Here is a 19,399-nt window from a genome sequence, read left to right on the forward strand (position 1 = left end):
TAGAATAGCGATCACCGTTTTAGCGCTCTCTGTTGCTAATTTATAAATATAGAATTGGCAGAAAACAGCAAACACTATGAATGAAATAGGAGGATCGTATTAGGTGTATGCGTTTTTGGTACTTTTAAATCACGCTAAAGACTTACGTACTTACTTGTATCATCAGATTTTCGTTCATAGTTGCATATTATCATTTGTGTAAGTCTATTAGCTAAGTGCCAATAATAACAACAGTTTCCGAACAATAAACTAATTGATTTCTAGAATCGATAATAACACAAACCCAAAAAAATAATAAATTATATTATGACATCGCAAGTGTTATATTATACCACATACATATATTGAAAATAATTAATTATTTTATTTTAATTTAGATTATAATTTTACATGTACTGCATAGGCCTACATATATTTTGAAATTTATAAAAGAAACACTGTCTACCGTAATTCACCAGTACCGTCATTTACCGCGTCCCAATTATATGAAGGTACCATAGACAACGGAAATATAAACACTAGATGCCTAACTAGATTTCCTTGCAAAGGGAAAAATGAAGCAAGCATGTGATTTACAAAAAAAAACAAAAAGGCGGGTAAATGCATGGACGTATAAGGGCATAAGGGAACATTTCAAAAGATTGCTTGCTGCAGCGCACTTTTCGTGGGGTGTAAACAATTTTATTTTATAAAGAAAAGTGGAAGTCACTTATCGAAAGCTTTATCCCGTTATTCGTGACTTATTTAGTGTCTGAATATGGGTGGATAACCTACAGCCCTAGACCGTAGTCTGCGGTATAAGCTGCTAGGAAGTTAAATAAAACAGCAAGTTTAAACGTTTGATTAAATTTCTGGTTAGCTTTTCGTATTTTACTTACCTTGGCTTTTCCAAGTTTAAGCCGGCATGATGATGATGATATCGTATAATTACGCTTAGGCCTACCGGTGTATATCGGTACCGCGGTACAGGCCAAGGCTACGTTAGGCAAATATTTTGCATTAATTTACGTTTAATGCGAAAAAGATTAAGTGAAACACGAAAAGCTAACCAGAAATTTAATCAAACGTTTTAACTTGTTGTTTAATTTAACTTCCTAGCAGCTTATACCGCAGACTACGGTCTAGGGCTGTAGGTTATCCACCCATATTCAGACAGTAAATAAGTCACGAATAACGCGATAAAGCTTTCGATAAGTGACTTCCACTTTGCTTTACAACATAAAATTGTTTTTAACACACGAAAATTGCTCTATAGCAAGCAATCTTTTGAAACGTTCCCTTACGCCCATTTTTGCCTATGCATTTTCACGCCTTTTTGGGCTTTTTGTGAATCGCATGCTTGCTCCACTTTAGGTTGCCAAGTTAGGTATCTAGTGTTTTTTTTACGATGTCTATGAAAGGCAAGGAAGTGAATTAAAAACATTGACATCTCATCTACAACAAGTTATAAATTTGATGTTTATGCATCAATGTTTTTTTTTATATTACTATGGGAACGATAAAGCTCAGGTCCGGGTTGGGTTTGGGAAGGGGTTTTATAATTTGATCATAATTACAAATACGAAACACTGTAAAAATAACGCCTTGTGCACTTTGCACAGAAAAATTATTGCCCAACTAAAACTTACAGCAAACAGTAACTAGCTTGATGGTTAGGTGTTATTTTACAGTGCGAATATTGATATAATTTTTCGTTAAGTTTAGCCTGTTTAAGAAGTTTGGGTTTATAAATTTGGTTTGGTAGAACCGTATGACCGTACTGAATGGATGATTATTTTGAAAAAGAAGCTTTTAATATTGTGAACCAGGCTATTTTATGTGCTGCCAAATCGGTTTCATTGGAAAACAGACACAATTTGGTATGTTATGGTTATTATAGGCCGGCTATAGAAGAGCCTACTTTTATTTGTTCATTCAATTTGCCTTATAGGCAGCTTACCGGCCTCGACTAAAAGTTTGCATAATACGCCGGAGATCGCCGGCGTGGTGAAGGAGTAAATTTCGTTACGCCAATGGCGTACCATAAGCTAATTATGAACTTCGGCCTTTCTGGTTTGGTGTCATAAAATGTCTCAAGAAACAAGCACACCAAATTGCAAGTGCAGTAAAATTTTATTTAGTTTCATCTCTTGAAAGTTGTAACTTTCAGTGGTAGTGGCACAGTCACAAGCATGGCAAATTAGAACTTTAATACCGGTGTGGCGTAAATCTTCCTGTGCTAAAATACAAGTTTTGCATGCAAGCTTACCGGTACCGTAGGCTATTTGATCATAATTTGAACAATAAATATTTACTAACTTTATAGGTTTATTTAGTCTATGTGAATTTTGTTTTAGGTAAATGTAACGACATGGAAGTTGCCTCATACTTTGCTATCCCCTATTTAATCCTCTAGCCTGCCTAATGTTAGCACTAGCAGTCCTTATTACAGTAGTTTTGTAAACCATATAAACACAAATGATATCTATATGAGGATTATGCACAAGCATAATAATGAAATTGATAACTTCTTACTATTAACTGATTAAGTTTTAGAAGTAATACAACTTAAGCTGTTGGTTGCCGGTATGTGATTGTAAAGCTAAAAATAATTAAGATCATGATAATTTGTGTCTCGAAAAAATTTTAATTTTATGTAATTTAAATAAATATACTGCCCATGTGATAAAATTTTATTTAAATTTATGAAATATTGCAACATTTTTGCGATTAATGGTACCAGCTAGTTTTCATTTCAAAAATTTGCAAAGTTTGTAACTTTGCTATAGTTGTGCAAGATTTTTATGTTGCTTTTTCAAATATCAGTTAAAAACTTAAGAGCCTTAGTTGTCAATATTATTTGTTTCAGTACAGTCCAACATTGTCATAAATTATAATGATGATGTAGAAGCAGGAGCATCCAACATTAGATGGACAGAATGTGCCAAATTTACTGCAGAACTGGGAATCAAACAAATTGAACAGTTTATTCTGGTAAACAATTATTTCATGCAACTACCGATAGCCTACCTGTAATTTTTAGTGATATGTACTGAACTAGTTACTTATTACTGGTGTTACCACAACTGAAAAAAGTAGACACCATAGAACTTTCCTAATTCGGCATAATTTAACTCATCAAAACCTGAATCTTTTCATTTTTGTCGGTCATGCAGAATTGTATACATTTAATTGTTTTGTGGTTTGTTTAATTTGACTTTGCATAATTCAAAACATCGGCATCTTTCCTTCATCCCTAACAAGCGTCGCGTTTAATTAGCATTTTTTCAAAAACTATGCATAAATGTGGCATCGGTATATAATGTATGAATAAGACAATTCAAGTGTTGAATGCATTTCTTTGTGTGAATGAACATGTTTTTATACTATATATTCAGAAAGCTTGAACTCATTTTAAATACTTATGTGTGCTGTGGATGTCCGTGTGGTATTATCTGTTTGCATATTTAAAATATTATACACATGAAAAATGAAATATGTAAGCAAGTAACTCGTAAGAGAAAAATCAAGAATTATGATTTTTTCCTTGGAAAAATCGTAAAGTAAAACTCATACAAACATACCTCCTACGCAGACATGGAAAAGGGACAATGCATGGCTGCATTGCATTGATCACCTGGGAGAAGAAGAACATGATTATGACAAAAGATACAAATATAGAGTTCGCTGGAGTATTCCGACAAGACGAAAGCCAATTCCACGAGCTACGGCTTGTGTATATTTTACAATCTATGTTTCGAAAATAAAACCAGAGGTGACATATTCATTTTTATGATGTACCAATTAGTCAACTGCACTTGGATAGGTTTCATAATTTTTATTCATTTATTTTATTTTCTGATCATAGGCACCAACATTCCAATTAAACATTCATGTGCAATATTTTTTGCAAATACTGTATCTACTTCATTGCAAGCTGTACGTGATGGTAATATTGGTGATATGTGATGGTAATAAAAAATTAATTGGGTAGAACATCTTACTCACCATTTAGAAGGCGAAAGAGAAAATGGTTATGTTCGAGTAATTTTAAATTTAAAGCTACTCACAAGCATGGTGTAACCTTTATTCCACACTCTCTTTCGCGTTCTGAACGGATGGGTAAAAAGGTTTTACCAGAATAAGCTGCCCTTGATTGTAACTTGTAAGCCATACTGGAGAGTTTTGAGTTATTTTGAGTTCAGAGCTTTCTCGATAATGTGTGGCCAACAATAAAGTGCCAGAAAAAGAAACTGGAAACCAACGTAAATTATGCCAATTTTACTTGGAAATCTTTTTGAAGTTTCTTATACTAAATACCAAGATGTAAATATGTAGACGTAACACACAGTGGCGCAGCCAAGGAATTTTCAAAAAATGTCTGGTACGAGCTAGTCTTTGACTTTTGCACCAATGTTCTGTGCACATTGGTCCTTCCATTCATTCCAGAACTTTTCTTTGTTTTCTTGGTACAGGTGATCAGTTTAAGAAGCTTTTCTTTTAGCAGTTTTTCATTTTATGAACATAACATGCAATTGACATTTTTTCAAAAATCTCAAATTTTTGGGCTTAGAGGCTATGGGCACTGTTATTCATTTTTATCTTAAGAGTTATTCTGTAAATGCCTTAAATGTTGTAAGTCCTTAGACTGGAGCTATGCCACTATATCCTACTTGTAATGTTTATCTGTAGAGTTATTATTTTATATTATCATAACTAATGGCTAGCATTTTTTTTTTCGTATTTCAACAAGTATTCACAGAAAATCAAATGGTATGATGCAAAAAGTAATGCAATACTCAGGTCTTTTGTTGTATTTGAAAAACTTTTTCATTACTCTGCTCACCCATGCCATAACCACATAAATTTGCCTACTCTACTCTCTTCAAGTAGACTGTAGCATATTTGCAATTGTTCATTTTAATTTATTCAAAATTTCTAACAGTATGCTCAAGCATTTTATTGCGAGATACTTCAAATAGCACATGAAAAAAATTTTACTTAAGCAATAATAAAATTAATTATATATTATATATATTTTCAACAGGAACTACCCGTGGAAGTATTCTATGTGTTTGAAGGAAATCGACTGGTGCACAGGTATTTCTATACTGCACTGTGATTACTACTATTTTAATTATATTCTTCAGCAATAATCATACTTCTAGTTTGTAAAAGTTTGTTCTTGGAATAGGTTTAATTCAATATGGCAGGAGTGGCCAAACTGCGGCTCTTTAATGAATTAGCATTGTTGAATTAGACATGCATTTTCCCGGTCTAGACGAGTTGTTTGATCAGATTATGAAACAATGCGTTGTGTTATCGTTCACGTAGTAACAATGGACTCATTGTTAGTAATAATCAAATTACACTCCAAAAAGTACATTATTGTACAGAAGTGTGCTAACTTGTACACTGCAGTTAAGTAAACTGTCAGATTGGAGCTGTACTTCAGGACTGACCTAGTTTTAAGTCTTGGTTACGGTTATACTAATAATTGCAAAAAGAGTTGGTGAAGCCCAGGTGGAGACTCATAGTATCACCACGCAGCACTAATGTTAATCAATAGCTACACTTCGTTGTGAGTGAATAAATTCGTGTTTTTTATTGTGTTTGTGTTGTGGCTCTTTTAAAACTGGAATTTGTTATATGCGGCTCGAGCATGAAGCAGGTCTGGCCACCCCTGCAATATGGGCTAGACGGAGCTGAGCAGTAGCACGCTACTTTCTCAAATAGTAACGGGATTATGTGCACATTACTTATTCATCTGCTACTTTTTCCTGGAACAAAAATGGCAAATAGTGAAAAGCATAACTATTTATACATTTATTGCTAAGATTAAGGCCGGCTTGTTCATCAAGCACAAAACACTGAAACGTTTTGGGTTTTTCTAAATAACCAGGGAAATTTTCCACAACTTTATTTAGTGCTTTTGCAATGAAATAAGGTGATCAACACACTGCAATTTTTCATAAAGTTTCTAGACAAACCAAATAGACCTCCAAGTTTGCAATCAAAGGACCAAAAATACCTGATTTTGTTTAACATAAAAATTTATAGTATTTATAGTTTTTCAAAATGTCAGACCTCTCTTTAAAACATTGCCATTCTGACAAATCTTGCCAGTTATTATACAGTAGTCGCCACGCCGCTTATAGCATCTAAATCCTGTGGAACGGAATTTCTACGTACTAACATACTGTAGTGCAAAATACTTCGCGTAGTAGATCCACTCCCAATGTCTGGCCACATAATAAAATGCTTTTCCCAGCTGTTGTAACGTCTCTTTTCACCTTGTATGGGAGGACCTGCGAAACACTTTCCCTCCACGACAAGCAACTCTAGATAGATTTTTTCAAATGCTTTCTTTGTGTTTTTTGAGTTATTCCGACGTTCATATACATTACGATTACATGATTAAAAATCATGCACACTGAGGTTGTTTGAGTCATATGGAAACCTAACGTAGATTCGCCGTTTATTGGATCCATTTCTCCTGGAACGGAGGTAGATCTTATAAGCGTGTGTACTGTATCATAGTTAGATTAGCGATTTCTCAAGGATGGACTAATACCTTTGGAGTATGACTAAACTATAACCTCTAAAAGTCTCATGATAAAGTACCAACTTCATCTGCACCTCACCAGCTGAACAAAAGATATGTGTTCAAACAACTTTATATGAAGTTTTGTACTACAAATGTCATTGTTTAAAACAAAAATTTCCTTAACCGATATGGCTATACGATGATAAGGCTTTGCTAATAGCCAACAAGAGTTTTTTTCAGTAGCGACTGCCCACCTCTGTTGATGTATTTGTTTCTTTCAGGCCAGGTAAATCCAAATTCAGGGAGATCTGGTTGAAAAATATTATAGAAAGCAAAGTCTTGGCAATGGAGCAAGTTACATTCTAGTGTTAGATTATTGTTACTGTATATGCATATAAAATTTAGCTTGTATTGATATTTTGTGGTCATGTTGCAAAAAATAAAAATTGTTGGAAGTTTAACAAATTGTATTAGTAATCTATTTTGAAGAATGAAAACTAAACCGAGTATACATCATATATTTTAAAAACCAGCCATAAACAAGGAACTGTGAAAAATTATTGGCAATAAAGCTACATGACACAAGCAGCTTATTTTGAGTAGCAACTATTAATTCAGTTAGCAAAAAGAGTTTATCTAATCAGATCGAGTACCATATATGCAGCTTTATCAATAAAGTGGTCTTCTGGGATATAACATTCATGAGTGACAATGCAGTATACTTTACTTAATTTTGATTGTTTTGCTGAAAATTTCTAGGACAAATCGCTATTATTTTATTTTGAAAAATTGACAATCACTTCATAATTACACTAAAAAAGGTAGAGTAATAGGTGTTCCCTATTACTCAAAATTTTACAGCAATTATTACAGTTTATGTACCTATGGTATTGGTACCAGACATTTATTTCACACAAATCATTACATTTATTTCACGTGTAAGTTTTGATTTATATCTAGCTATGTCATACAGAAATAGAGATTGCCTTAGGCTGGCTGCTCATCAACTTCAGTTAACCTAACCAGCAGAGTAAAAGTAGACACTTTAATCAAGGTGACATGTGCACTATCAAATCTCACTGCGCATTGCTGTCTCTTTCTTTGCCAAACCATAAATGAACAAACTACCGTCCAGAATGTTATAACAAAGCCATAAACAACATTGTTGGGGTAATTCAGCATAATGAAAAGCAGAACCATGAGCTTTTTGCCTACTACAGCTTATGTCTATTTGCAATTTACGATTCAATAATGAAACCAGAGGTGACGCTTTTTCTTATTTATGTATTATCAATATTAAGAATAGTATCAACCAGTCAATTGCTAATGTATATTAAGCTAAAGAAGTGTGCAATTAATCTCTTGCAAGTAATTGAAATTGTACATTATGTATTGCATAAAACACTACTGATCATTAAAAATTGCAACAATTACTGCTCAGGTATATAATTTTAATACTTAAAAAATACTTAGAAATATATGGTAGCATTATTTCACATGCAAGAAATATGTAAAAAATAAACAATTTTGACACAACAACGCAAAGGTAGCACTCAAAAATAGAAATTGGTAATTTAGTAAGCCACAGAAAACTCATAATACTTTGCATGTATATTTCAGAAAAGGAACAATATGGCGCTATATAGTCTAACTAGACCTTTAATGTTTTCTTATGCATTTCCTTAATTTTTCTAAAATGTTTTAGTGTCAGTGGATGATGTTCAATTCAGTTAGACCTAAAACATTTCATCCCAATATATATATAAAGTCTAATTATTATGATATGTTCATTTTGCAAAATAGGTGAAGGCTAATCGGATATCTATAATGTTCAAGTTTGTTCTTAATCATTTCAGCTATCAGTGACTGGAAGAATTCCTGTAGTTTTTTTTTCTTGAACTGTTGCATCTTCCTCTTCTGAGGATTTGGCATATGCATCACCACTTCCATTTTGACCTTCTACCTTTACTTTTTCCAACGTTTCACCTTCCTTGTCTGATTTTGGCTGATTTACATGTTTTGCCTTCTTCTGTGCACACTGTTCTTTCCAGTCAGACCAGAATTTTTCTTTCATTCGCTCGGTATAAGCAACCAAGTTAGGAAGCTTTTCCTTAATGAACTGCTCATATTCTGAGCCCGGCAAACATTCAATGATTTGTTCAAGAAGTCCAAATGATGTGCAGTCAAGTAGTGTTGGTTCAGAGCCCATGAAAAAATCCTTGTCTGCCAAAAAGTTAGATAAAGCTGTCAGATCCCTTTTTCCTATTTGAAGGATTTCTTCGTCACTATGCCGGCCGATGCCATGGCCATGCAAATTTGCCTGCTGTACTCTCCTGAAACGAACACTGACATAAAATGACATGAATTTCTTCATCATGTTGCTCATTTCAAGTTGCCCAAGAAATGCATCTGTATTCACTATCCATCTATCATGTACCACACACCACACCAAATTTTCCTCACATAGCCTTTGGAAGGCAAGTGACGTAGCCCTTTCAACTGCATTCAGACTTGTATTAAGATCCTTGTTGAACTCGTTATTTAAGAACTGGATTATTAATGTAGAATCGGCTATTTCCTTTCCTTTATAAACAATAAATGGGTGTTTTCCTTTTGAAGACATCTTCAATGTATGAACAGATTTGTACTTCAAACCTGTCATTCTTAAGTAAGTTAATAGCTTTAGGACAAATGGTGATGCTGTTGGTGCAAGCAGTGTAGGAGCAGCATAATAAATGGCAATCAGAGGTTCAGTTTCTGCTTCAGACATGGTGTGTGGTTCACAGTTTAGAAATATATATTGACAATCTACTTCATAGCTGCATCAATATCAAAATATATTAGACTGTTTAAATTACCTAGTGTAAGTTAATTATTAATTTAACTTTATCTAACCCAAAACTTTAGATATACAGCCTAAAGTTACTTTACTCAACAAAATGCCTATATTAATGTGCATGTAAACAAGTTTTGCTCACTCAGTTTATTAGCTTGAAATTTCCCATGTAAGCAGTGTTGGCTATCTTGAAATCCTTTTTTATAAATCACTTATCATTTTGTAACCAAGTGTCCACTAGACAGTAGACAGTAGACACTATTGTTATGGTAATAGACACTTCAAGTTACAATTGCAATCTTGTTTTAGTAGAAGATTTTTTTGATTGCCTGTACTTAAAATTGGGAATCATTCAATTTAACATACTTTTATATTGACTGGCCCAAACCAAGTAGTTTACTTGAAAAGTATACAAAATATTTATCTTGTTTTCCATGAAAGATAAAATATCATACTATTAATTTTTTGCCATTGAATGTGGGAAACGAAAAAGAGCGCGCTATGTTGTACATACACATATCATTCAATTTTATTAGGTTTGGTTAGTTTTTAAAATAACTAAGTACAGTAATACCAAAGTAGGACATTGTCGCTGGAAATTTATCATTAAAGATTACAGGTAGAAGTTAGATTTAAGCCAAGGTGTATTCCCCGTGAGTTACGCTGATGACCTTTGATGTGACCAACAGTTAAGCGGGAAAAATTCAGTTTTTAGTCCTGTTTAGACAAAAAGGAACACAGTGTTTCTTTTTTGGAGATTGCAGTTGGCAAACCATGTCTTAGGCATGCTCATTATGTACGCCAAATATTGATCTATGGCTTATGCATTGCTGGGAATACAACCTGGGATTTGGGATAAGTTAGGTTCAGGTTGTCATCAGCAGTCAATGGCGAAATGTAAACAAAACAATAAAAAATACAGGTCTAGCCTACTGCAGAAGAGTATAAACACCGGTTTGTATTTCGTTGCAGCTGCAAACCCGAGACTGATTTCAAGCAAACTCTTTGCACACTTGATTTTATACAAATAAATGGCCTATTAGCAGTCTAAATTTACCCACTAATCGTTGATTTGTTCAAGTGTTATATAATTATAAGAGTGTAGCGTACAAGTGCACAACCACAGGATGCCTTTGTATACTACACCTCAGCTACTACAATTGTAACGTCATCTGGTTGTGCACTTGTATAGCCTACCAGACCCATTTTGGCATGGGCGCTGGAAGCACAGGGGGCAGCTGCCCCTCTGCCGTTTTTCTACGGGGGCAGTTACTTGCCCTAAGATTAAAATGAAATTTTGTGTTGCGTCTTACTTTGTCTTATACCAATTTGATGGTGGTTCTGATTTCACACAAAATCTAGCATGCTATCGTTTTCGAGACTTTGAAGAACTATTTCAAGACTATGAAGACCTATTTATACGTAATTACGTAACGATAAAAATTGGTGCGTAATTTGCAGATTCAAAACTTTTTGGACTACGCCCAGCACCAAAAAATGCCCTTTAAAAAATCTGCCCCCGCCTTTATCGATAGTTTACGACGCCCCTGCATCTTTGGTATACTGTAAAACTTAAGCTAGTGGTGTTGCTGCTTGCTACACACCATGATTAACCAAGGACAGTACAGCCACATTTTATCTAGCTGGAGAACACACACGCTTATTGAAATGCCAATTATATAAATTATTACAATCACCATAGCACCGTCGTCAGCTTTGGCATTTGGCTCCGCACTTGTTATTACCTGCCCTGAATAGCCTACAACGAAATTTAAAACAAAATTATCCACGAGCTTATGACGTAGAAATGACGTCACGGCCACAATCTTTAACCTGCCAAAAATCAACACCCAGCCACATGGCAAATTAAGCTGCCACCGGGTAATTTTTTCAGAAAAATGGTAAAGTCCAATTACGTGGTTTCAAGCAAACGCTTCAATTAAAAGCAAAGACCAAACAACAACCTTTGCACATAGGGGTTTACATCTCAATATTTAATTCTTTAATATTTAAATACTGCCGAAAACCTATGAAGCGCTTCAGTGGGAATTATTGTCGTATCCATGGTATAACAATTATAGCCATACATTAACATTGCCGCAGCTATTTCACATGTAAATATAGGCTTAAGTATAAATTTCATTTCGTTTTTTTTAATGCATTTTTCAGGTGTAAAAACGAATAACTTTTGTTCTCCACGCATTTTAAGCGGAGTGGAAGTTCCGCCCTTGGAACAATGCAAACATTTTTGACCCAGCTTTTTAACACTTCTAGTTGATAATCCTTTTCGGCTTTGTTACCTTTTTCCGTTCATTGGCGCGTGTTAGTAACAACTGGCTTGATTTTGCATCCCCGTCGCGCTTTAGACGAAAAATAAATGATTAATTGATCAACACAATTCAAAATGCGGCACTGGAACTGAGGCGGTATTTTTTGCTTCTGCAGTAGACCAAGCTACGCCTCTATTTTGGTGCGCGAGAATAAATATCACGTGGTAGAAATGGCGTCCCACAAGTTAAAGTTACCCCTTGGCCTCATTGGATTTTAATTCACTAGTGTTACTAGTGCTTGTTACAAAGCACAGGTTGCACAAACGAACGATATCTTATCGAAACCGTTCAACCCTGTGCTTTGTACCTAAACAAGCTTTTGACGAGACATTGCCCAAAAATACAATAGAGAACACGATAATTTATTTTAGGAACAAGCTTCATAAAGTTGACTATTGTTTTCTATTGCCACCTGCATCTTTGTGACATTATCACGAAAACTAGATTAATTTGTGTTTTAAACTATCTTAATTAAAAGGAATAGGAGTCCTTCATGGTCGAGCACAATATCAAGGACTCCTGGTCCATGAAAGCATCATAGACAATTTACAAACTCCTCTGTTCTCAAGAGCGACTGCTGATATACATGATAGAGTGCCTTGTGGTCCAACTTTGGTGGGAGCCCTGTCATTCAAACGCTAATTTGCCAAGTTTAACTCTATAAATTGCATCAATACATTTTATACTTAGACTAGAGACAGCTGTTGTTACATGAGTTGTTGTATGTTGCTGAGAATAGACAATAGACATCTTTAGCTTTGTGACGTCTCTCGACAAGGAAATTACTTTTGGTTGCGGCAACGTTTTCCAATAATAGGCAACTGTTTATATCGTTAGAACTGGTGTACAGCGATATTTTCTGAAAGAAAGTTAAGGTAATCAATCTTTGATGCAAGTCGGACGCAATTAGGGTTTTACCCATCTGCACTCACTTTACAATCAACTTCCAGTATTCCTGTTACAGACATACTGTACAGTAATCACACTTCAAGGGTACGTCAAGCGCAATCAAGCTATGCATAGCCGAAAAGATAACGAGAAATCAAAAATAAACAGTTAATTCACCTTGATGGAAATCGTCAAACCATAGCACCGAAACCTTATGTTAAATAAACTGCTTCGCTTGAAGTCAAATGCTAACAAGGCATGTCGCTTAAGGAAGCTCGGCTAGCAATTCAGTTGCTTAGATTTGAAGCCTGTCCAAGTGCCGCAGGCGCAAAGATTAACTTGGGTTAGGCACAAATAGATTACTATATAGAAACCAATTAATTCATTGCTAGCAGCAGGTCGCTCAGCCCGTTGTTGTAGGCAGAAACATAAGAATAAGAGACCAGTATATGAAGTTGATTTTTGTTTTTTGAAGTTAAATTGAAGTTAGATTTTTTTTGACTGTGATTAAAATTAGACGATAGATTGTAATTAGATCTATTACTATGTTATAACTTACAAGTTTTGTTAGCAAGGAATCCACAAAAATCATCTCGGACGCGCACAATGCTTAAGGTGAAATAGTAGCAGCCATCACTACACGTGTAGCCTATAGAACGTGTAGAGTGTAGACGAAATGCCTTCCCCACGCGTATATTTGTTTACAACATTCTTAAAAGATGAACACTTGGACATTTGAATGGAGTGTTTAAAGAGTACAAGGTTAAAGCATCGCGTGTTAGAATTTTTTCCTCGGGAAATAAGCGCGTTTCTTTTGTCATCTGAATTGCAAATATTTACTTGTGTTTTACTTATCGCTGTTGTGTTGATATAGCGAACGTTGTCGGAACGGGTCAAGTATTTCAAAGTACCAGTGGACCATGAAAGCGGTTCTTGAAACTAGGTAAGAAGAGAGGGCTCTGACGTAAGCAGGAAGCGTGGCAGTTAAGGAAGGAGAGCAATGATTGTCGTTTCTCAATTACATGAGAGCAAGAATTGTGGTAAATCCCAGCCGAATTCACGTATTCACTTTTTCATAATGGCTCACCACTGCAAGAGCGGCTAGCCCACAACAGATAAGGCACGAACATCAGAGTCAGAGAACGCCATATGTAAAGCAGACGTATTCGACAAGTCAGATAACCGGTTACGCTTAAAGTTATAATCATCTGACAAACAGTCTACAAGCTGAATCCACACAGAGCTTTCCCGCTATCGGATTTTTCGTTTGCTAAGCACAACCAAGCAGGCTAAGTTAAAAAATATCCGCTCGTAACTCGCAAGAAATATTTTTTGAAGATCCAGTCTATAAAGAAACCTACTGTATATACGAAAGTTTGATAATGAACAATATTTCTATAGAATATTAAAAATATATTAACATGCAGCAATCTGTTGCAAAATTGTTTGGTTACGTCTGTCAGTGGCTTTGCGTCATTTTGCTTGGATTACCGGTTTCTGTAATATACTTTATATTGCACTTGCAAAATTATGTTCGAAAGCTACGTCTACAGACAGCAAAACATGTTGACGGTAAGGAATGTATACATTGGAATGCCTACTGACTATAGCCTATATACAGTATCACTGTGTACGGCGATAACAAAGGCTGGCTTCTGTCTATACTTGCTACAGTATAAACTGAAGGTTGTGCTTTTTTTTAGTTTTAGAGAAGAACGTTTAACAAAATTATTTCTGCGCAAAAATAATTTATATATAGGCCCACGCCCTACTGCCACATAATGACGCTAATCATACACAATTCGCGCTTTCAGGAGAGGTTGGACATTTTCACGGTGGCCAAATGGTTGAAATTAGAAATGTTTCCACAAAAGAACAAATCGACTTTATGACATATAGATCTCCGACCTATATAAAGCAGCTATTGTTTGGAAGTCTGTGGGAATTTTCAAAACTTACCGGTTCTCAGCAATCTGTTCCTCTTATTGATGATCACGTGTTGCATCACGTCATTCTCAATAGCGTATTTTGCCACGGTTTAATCAAAGGAGGTATAGTGGTTTTGTCATTGAAGTAATAGTGAAAAACGGAAAGGATCTTACCAACAAGAGTTGGGCTTTATACGTATACAAAGTTTATGTTTGTTTGTTCTCGTTAGTATTTTTATTATATGCATTTTTTACTTGATGTTCAGTACTTGTTGCTTAAATATTGTATAACCTGTAGTATAACAAAATATAAAACGACGTCTGCCTATGAACACACTATTTTTTAGACGAGAATAGCGATATTGAGTGGAGACTTCCATTCACTTTGGAAAATTATCACGTATTCAAGGGTTTTTATTGGGATGTCAGTGAAATTCGCTTGCATCACAACCACCAGCTGACCATCGTCGACAAGACGGGAAAAATCCACACCCAAGAATCAAAAACCTGGAATTTGGCTAAAGCTCATGCCCAAGCCCAGCTGACTTTCTTTGCCCCAGGACTGGCGCACAACCACGTCCATTTTGTCTTTCCCTCCTTAGTTTCGTCACAAGTCAGAAAAATGCTCCCCCCGACGTCAGTATTACGTCAACTCTTGGACCCTCACACGAGGTTTACCCAATACATCAATTACCAAGCACTCAATGTAAGTATGGTATGAAGAAGACTGTGAACTTGTTATCCAGTGGCAGATTAGTCTTTTATTTTACGGAGTTTTGTGGGTCCTTGGTTTTTATTTTTTTTTAGTCTTTTTCTCACATGGGTTGTATATTCTATTGAATCGTGGCATAAACTTGAGCTAGGATCGGTAGCAAAACGCTTGCATTATTTCTAGGAATGCCAATCCTCAAAAAATACGGGCAGTTTGATAGATCGTATTTTCCGTCCCTGGCTTAGCTTTCCAATCAGTAATGACGATTTTATCGGAGGAATTCAGAAAAAATGTGAAACGTTTTATTATGACAACTTTACTTTGACGCAAGAATTGCACGACGAGCTTCCTTATCACGCCTTCTTGAAATCGGTAAGGATATATTCCTAAAAATCCCTACACTTTTTCCTGGTACAAGACCTTTCTCTTTTACTCAGCTCAATCACTTTGTAGTATTGCGTCATCGTTCGAAAATTCGTGGAAGAATTGGAACCGCTGCTGAAAGATGATTACGCAGAACTTTTCGCATCAATGAACACATATTTACCTTCTTTGACGAAACACGATTTAGTCGACGTGATCACCACTTTGATATGGAATTGCGGGGTCGTGCATTATTCGGATCATCACAGTTATCTTCAGCAATTTGCCTTTAAATACGGATGCATGTCAATGAGGTAAATTAGTTGCGCAACTAACAAAGCACTATAGTGCAAAGCTGATTCCAAATGAACTCATCCAAAAGTTGCATGAACCATCCAGAGTGCATAAAATAAAGAGGCCAACAGTGTTATTAACTTGAACGTTCAGTGATAATTAAGCATAAAACTTTAAACCATTCCACTTGAAACCTTTACAGCAAGTGCGAAGTAAATTCACTTGTTGGAGAACACTAAAACGTGTTAATAAAGGAAAGTATAGTGTTCCAATGAAATAATTCAAACTGTTTAAATATATTTGGGTTTAAGATGCGTGCGACGCCTTTGATTGGCCGCAACACAAATTCTACTGATAACATTAACTGAGCCTGGGTTGAAAATTCAGTTTCAGACTTACAGTTATGAATTAACTTGCCTAAATTGTTCTACTCAAAGCGAACCCGTTGAAAATACAATGCACTCAATAAAATCTGAGTTCAACCATTAATAAACCGTAACAACCTGCAGAATTCCGCTTGTACAAGATGACCATTCGAGTTCAATCAACGCGACAGCTGAAATACCCGACTCCATGAATAGTGATCTCGGGGCTAGAGCTTCGTTGTTTGCGGCTGAAGATATTTACCGGACTCGATGTTTTCTACGCACATTTGTTCAGTATAATGGCAACCCAAATTTGGACATGTCTTTGAAATGTACGAAGTAAGTAGAGTTTTAATTATATATTAACACAATTGGCGTTAAAAAGTAGTAAAAAGTTATAATATACAGTAGGTTAACTGAATACAGTAAAATCTAAAGGAACTTGAACTACCCAGTATAATGTTCTTAACCACCAGTAATCACATTTATGATAGCATTGCGTCAGCAGTAAGAAATAATCAGTTAGAATCCAAAGTAATTCCTCGTTTGCTTGTACGCATGCCCAGGTATGATTTCACCAATAAAGCGGCAATTTCGTCAGCAAAAAGTTTTCTTGAAGGATTGACCGACTTGGACTCGAAACTTCGTCAACGAGGAAACGCGATCCTGCCGCTGTCCAATATAATACGGAGCGTTTGCTTTTGAAGACTTCCCCTACAAGGCCTACATGCACTTTGTGCAGGGAGATATTTAATCACCAATATCTTTGTTTATATGACCAAAAATATACAACATTTGTAGCAAGTAGGCCTACATATATACCATCATGACCTGTTTACCATTTTTGGTCGTTTAACATTATTATTCTTTTGTGAATGTCAGATAACTATAATGTATTAGTTCATCTGTATAAAGCGCGTTGTGTTGCGAAACAAACTGTTGCCTATCCGTTAACTTTCTTTTTTTACCGCCTCTTTATTATAACCCTTACCTTTATTGTAGCCCTTAAAGCTAAATTGTCCGATTTAGTTGTAAGCTATCATGATATTAATACTGTATTGGGTAAAACGCGAAATTTTAAGCCAGGTGTTATAAATGGTTTTAGGTTGACTTGTGTTCGTTAAACGACACTTTATTTAATTCCATCCGAGTTTTCAGTAAAATGTAGCAGTGATTACTTTCCTGTAAACTTGCATTATCTTTAAAGATGATAAGTGGAAATTGGTTAGAACCCACTGGAAGTATACTTTATGTTTCAATTTCAGCGGTTTGCGTTTATATCGACTATCTGTCAAACGAGCTTGGTCAATGATTTAGCCTTGGTACCGTCATCATGTATTGTTTTAGCTCGTAAAGCGGGCAAGCGGGGTCGTAGCTCGAGTCAAAGATTTGACTCGAATTTAATTTTACTATAACATAGCCTATACTTAGTATGTTGATACATGCATCTTGTTAAACTGAGGTATACTTATATTTGTACGTCTCATATTCATTCTGCAGCTGGCGAACACCGTCAGAAAAGTTTTCAGTTTGAAATCCCGTCACGATGATAATGAGATATTTTCAGTTATCGAATATCGCATACAATAAACATTTGTTTCCAATGCATTATGCAGCCTTATCATTTGCCACGTAGACTATCCAAATGCCATTGTAGACGACATCAGAAGGAAATGGTATGATACGCTTGTATGGATGGCGCTTCAGCGGTAACAATGCTTCTTTACCGAGCGGAAAAGAGATTTTATCTTGTGCAGATAAAACTATACCTTATAATCATTTGCCTGTGCATTGAAATTGTTTAGAATAATCTTGAGATTTGTGATACTGTACTTTTATAGCCTCACGTAAGTTAGTGAGCGTAATATTGCTTACAGAAAGAATAACATGATATTTGAGAAGTTAGTCTGATTTACAGTTTTACTGCAGGTTTACACGAAGTCTCAAAAAATTTCTTATCGTTGGTCTGAGCCTATATTTTTTATAGAGCGGTTTGGTGGCCATTCTATATACCAAAATGTAGCTAATGTAGTTACTAAATACCAAAATCTAGCTAACGTAACAGCAAAGTCAAGGAAGACGTAAGTAAGAACAAGTCCTCTTTAGTTATACAAGTCTATAACTATAGCATATTTAATAAGAATAAAAGTAGGTTGGCAAAGATTAAGAAAAGTATCGATGTTATAGTTATACGCATATGTATAGAGCAATATTATGCAGTTATGCACACAAAAGATCACCGATTCAAAACCAAAAAAGTACGCGCTTTTAATGCTATCTATATAAATGGTAAATTGGTAACATGTACTTTTGAAATCAAATATTTTAAACTACTTTTAGTTTTAAACGTTTAGTTAAACTTTAGTTTTAAACGTTTAAAACTACTTTTTTTCACAGTTTCTCGTTAATCTTCAACAAATTAGATGAACATAGTAGCCTAAACCTAATTTGAATTTACCCTCTAATCCATATCAAGCTTCAATTAAACCCGCAAATAAATGGTAATCTCCTTAAAAAATTAAAACATTGCAGTTTAATAATGATGTTAAAATGAGGAGCTATAACCTTAAAACAAGAACAAAGACAGTCTCGGTTTGAGAAGCAGTTCCAGTTTTTTGAATATTTTTATAAAAATGAACAGTTCATTTCATGACATTCCATTTTCAAGCTTAAATTTAAAAAGCGCTGTTTCTTTTATAGATATTAGGAGCAGTATACATCAATAGGTTATCATAAAACAGATAAAACTGTGCCGCTTGCCAACTATAATTTTCAATTTAAAGCAAGTCGTCGCACATTGTTATTTTCTTGTACTTCGTCACATTTGCAGCCGAACGCAAGTCAATCAACATAAAATTTGCCGCATAATTTTGGGGATAATTACTAATTTTATGACTATAGTTTATTTGGTTGGTATTATCATTATTTCGTTAGTAATGTTCTTTTATATTAAATACATTAATTATATTTGATAATGGTGAGTTTTTCTCCTGCTGTAAAAAAGGAAAAAAAAAACATTAAGCAAAAAGTCACTAAACTAGAAAACTGTGAAGATGCCAGTTAAGCATGATGTATCAGAAAACCTGCTTAGAAAAAAATCGATTTGTATGAAATATATGCTCGACTGCAAGTGCATTGTGATAAAAGAGTGAGATAG

The 19,399-nt window shown here is 35.1% G+C and overlaps 3 protein-coding genes across 5 annotated transcripts; 2 read left to right on the forward strand and 1 right to left on the reverse strand.

Annotated features, from left to right (window-relative positions):
* Positions 1–1,544: 1,544 nt before the first annotated feature.
* On the forward strand, positions 1,545–7,072 carry LOC143460164 (A-kinase anchor protein 14-like). 2 transcript variants are annotated; one of them, XM_076957580.1, is made up of 5 exons: positions 1,545–1,859; positions 2,849–2,973; positions 3,575–3,754; positions 5,027–5,079; positions 6,808–7,072. In XM_076957580.1, exons 1-5 carry the CDS (start codon positions 1,817–1,819, stop codon positions 6,890–6,892), a joined length of 486 nt encoding a protein of 161 aa, XP_076813695.1. In that variant the 5' UTR covers positions 1,545–1,816; the 3' UTR covers positions 6,893–7,072. The 2 variants fall into 2 exon arrangements, with proteins under 2 accessions (XP_076813695.1, XP_076813694.1); XM_076957579.1 differs by having other exon boundaries at positions 1,547–1,859; positions 2,854–2,973; positions 6,808–7,061.
* Positions 7,073–7,960: 888 nt separating this feature from the next.
* Positions 7,961–11,118, reverse strand: LOC143460166 (failed axon connections homolog). The gene has a single exon (XM_076957581.1). It carries the CDS (start codon positions 9,294–9,296, stop codon positions 8,379–8,381), a length of 918 nt encoding a protein of 305 aa, XP_076813696.1. The 5' UTR covers positions 9,297–11,118; the 3' UTR covers positions 7,961–8,378.
* Positions 11,119–13,350: 2,232 nt separating this feature from the next.
* On the forward strand, positions 13,351–17,190 carry LOC143460775 (uncharacterized). Of its 2 annotated transcripts, none has more exons than XM_076958400.1 (7): positions 13,351–14,152; positions 14,395–14,631; positions 14,856–15,214; positions 15,404–15,592; positions 15,674–15,897; positions 16,387–16,574; positions 16,809–17,190. In XM_076958400.1, the coding sequence occupies exons 1-7, from the start codon at positions 14,002–14,004 to the stop codon at positions 16,865–16,867; spliced, it is 1,407 nt and encodes a 468-aa protein (XP_076814515.1). In that variant the 5' UTR covers positions 13,351–14,001; the 3' UTR covers positions 16,868–17,190. The 2 variants fall into 2 exon arrangements, with proteins under 2 accessions (XP_076814515.1, XP_076814514.1); XM_076958399.1 differs by having other exon boundaries at positions 13,356–14,152; positions 16,387–16,581.
* Positions 17,191–19,399: the final 2,209 nt, after the last annotated feature.

Source organism: Clavelina lepadiformis, chromosome 5 (assembly GCF_947623445.1).
Source record: "Clavelina lepadiformis chromosome 5, kaClaLepa1.1, whole genome shotgun sequence".
Taxonomy (NCBI): Eukaryota; Metazoa; Chordata; class Ascidiacea; order Aplousobranchia; family Clavelinidae; genus Clavelina; species Clavelina lepadiformis.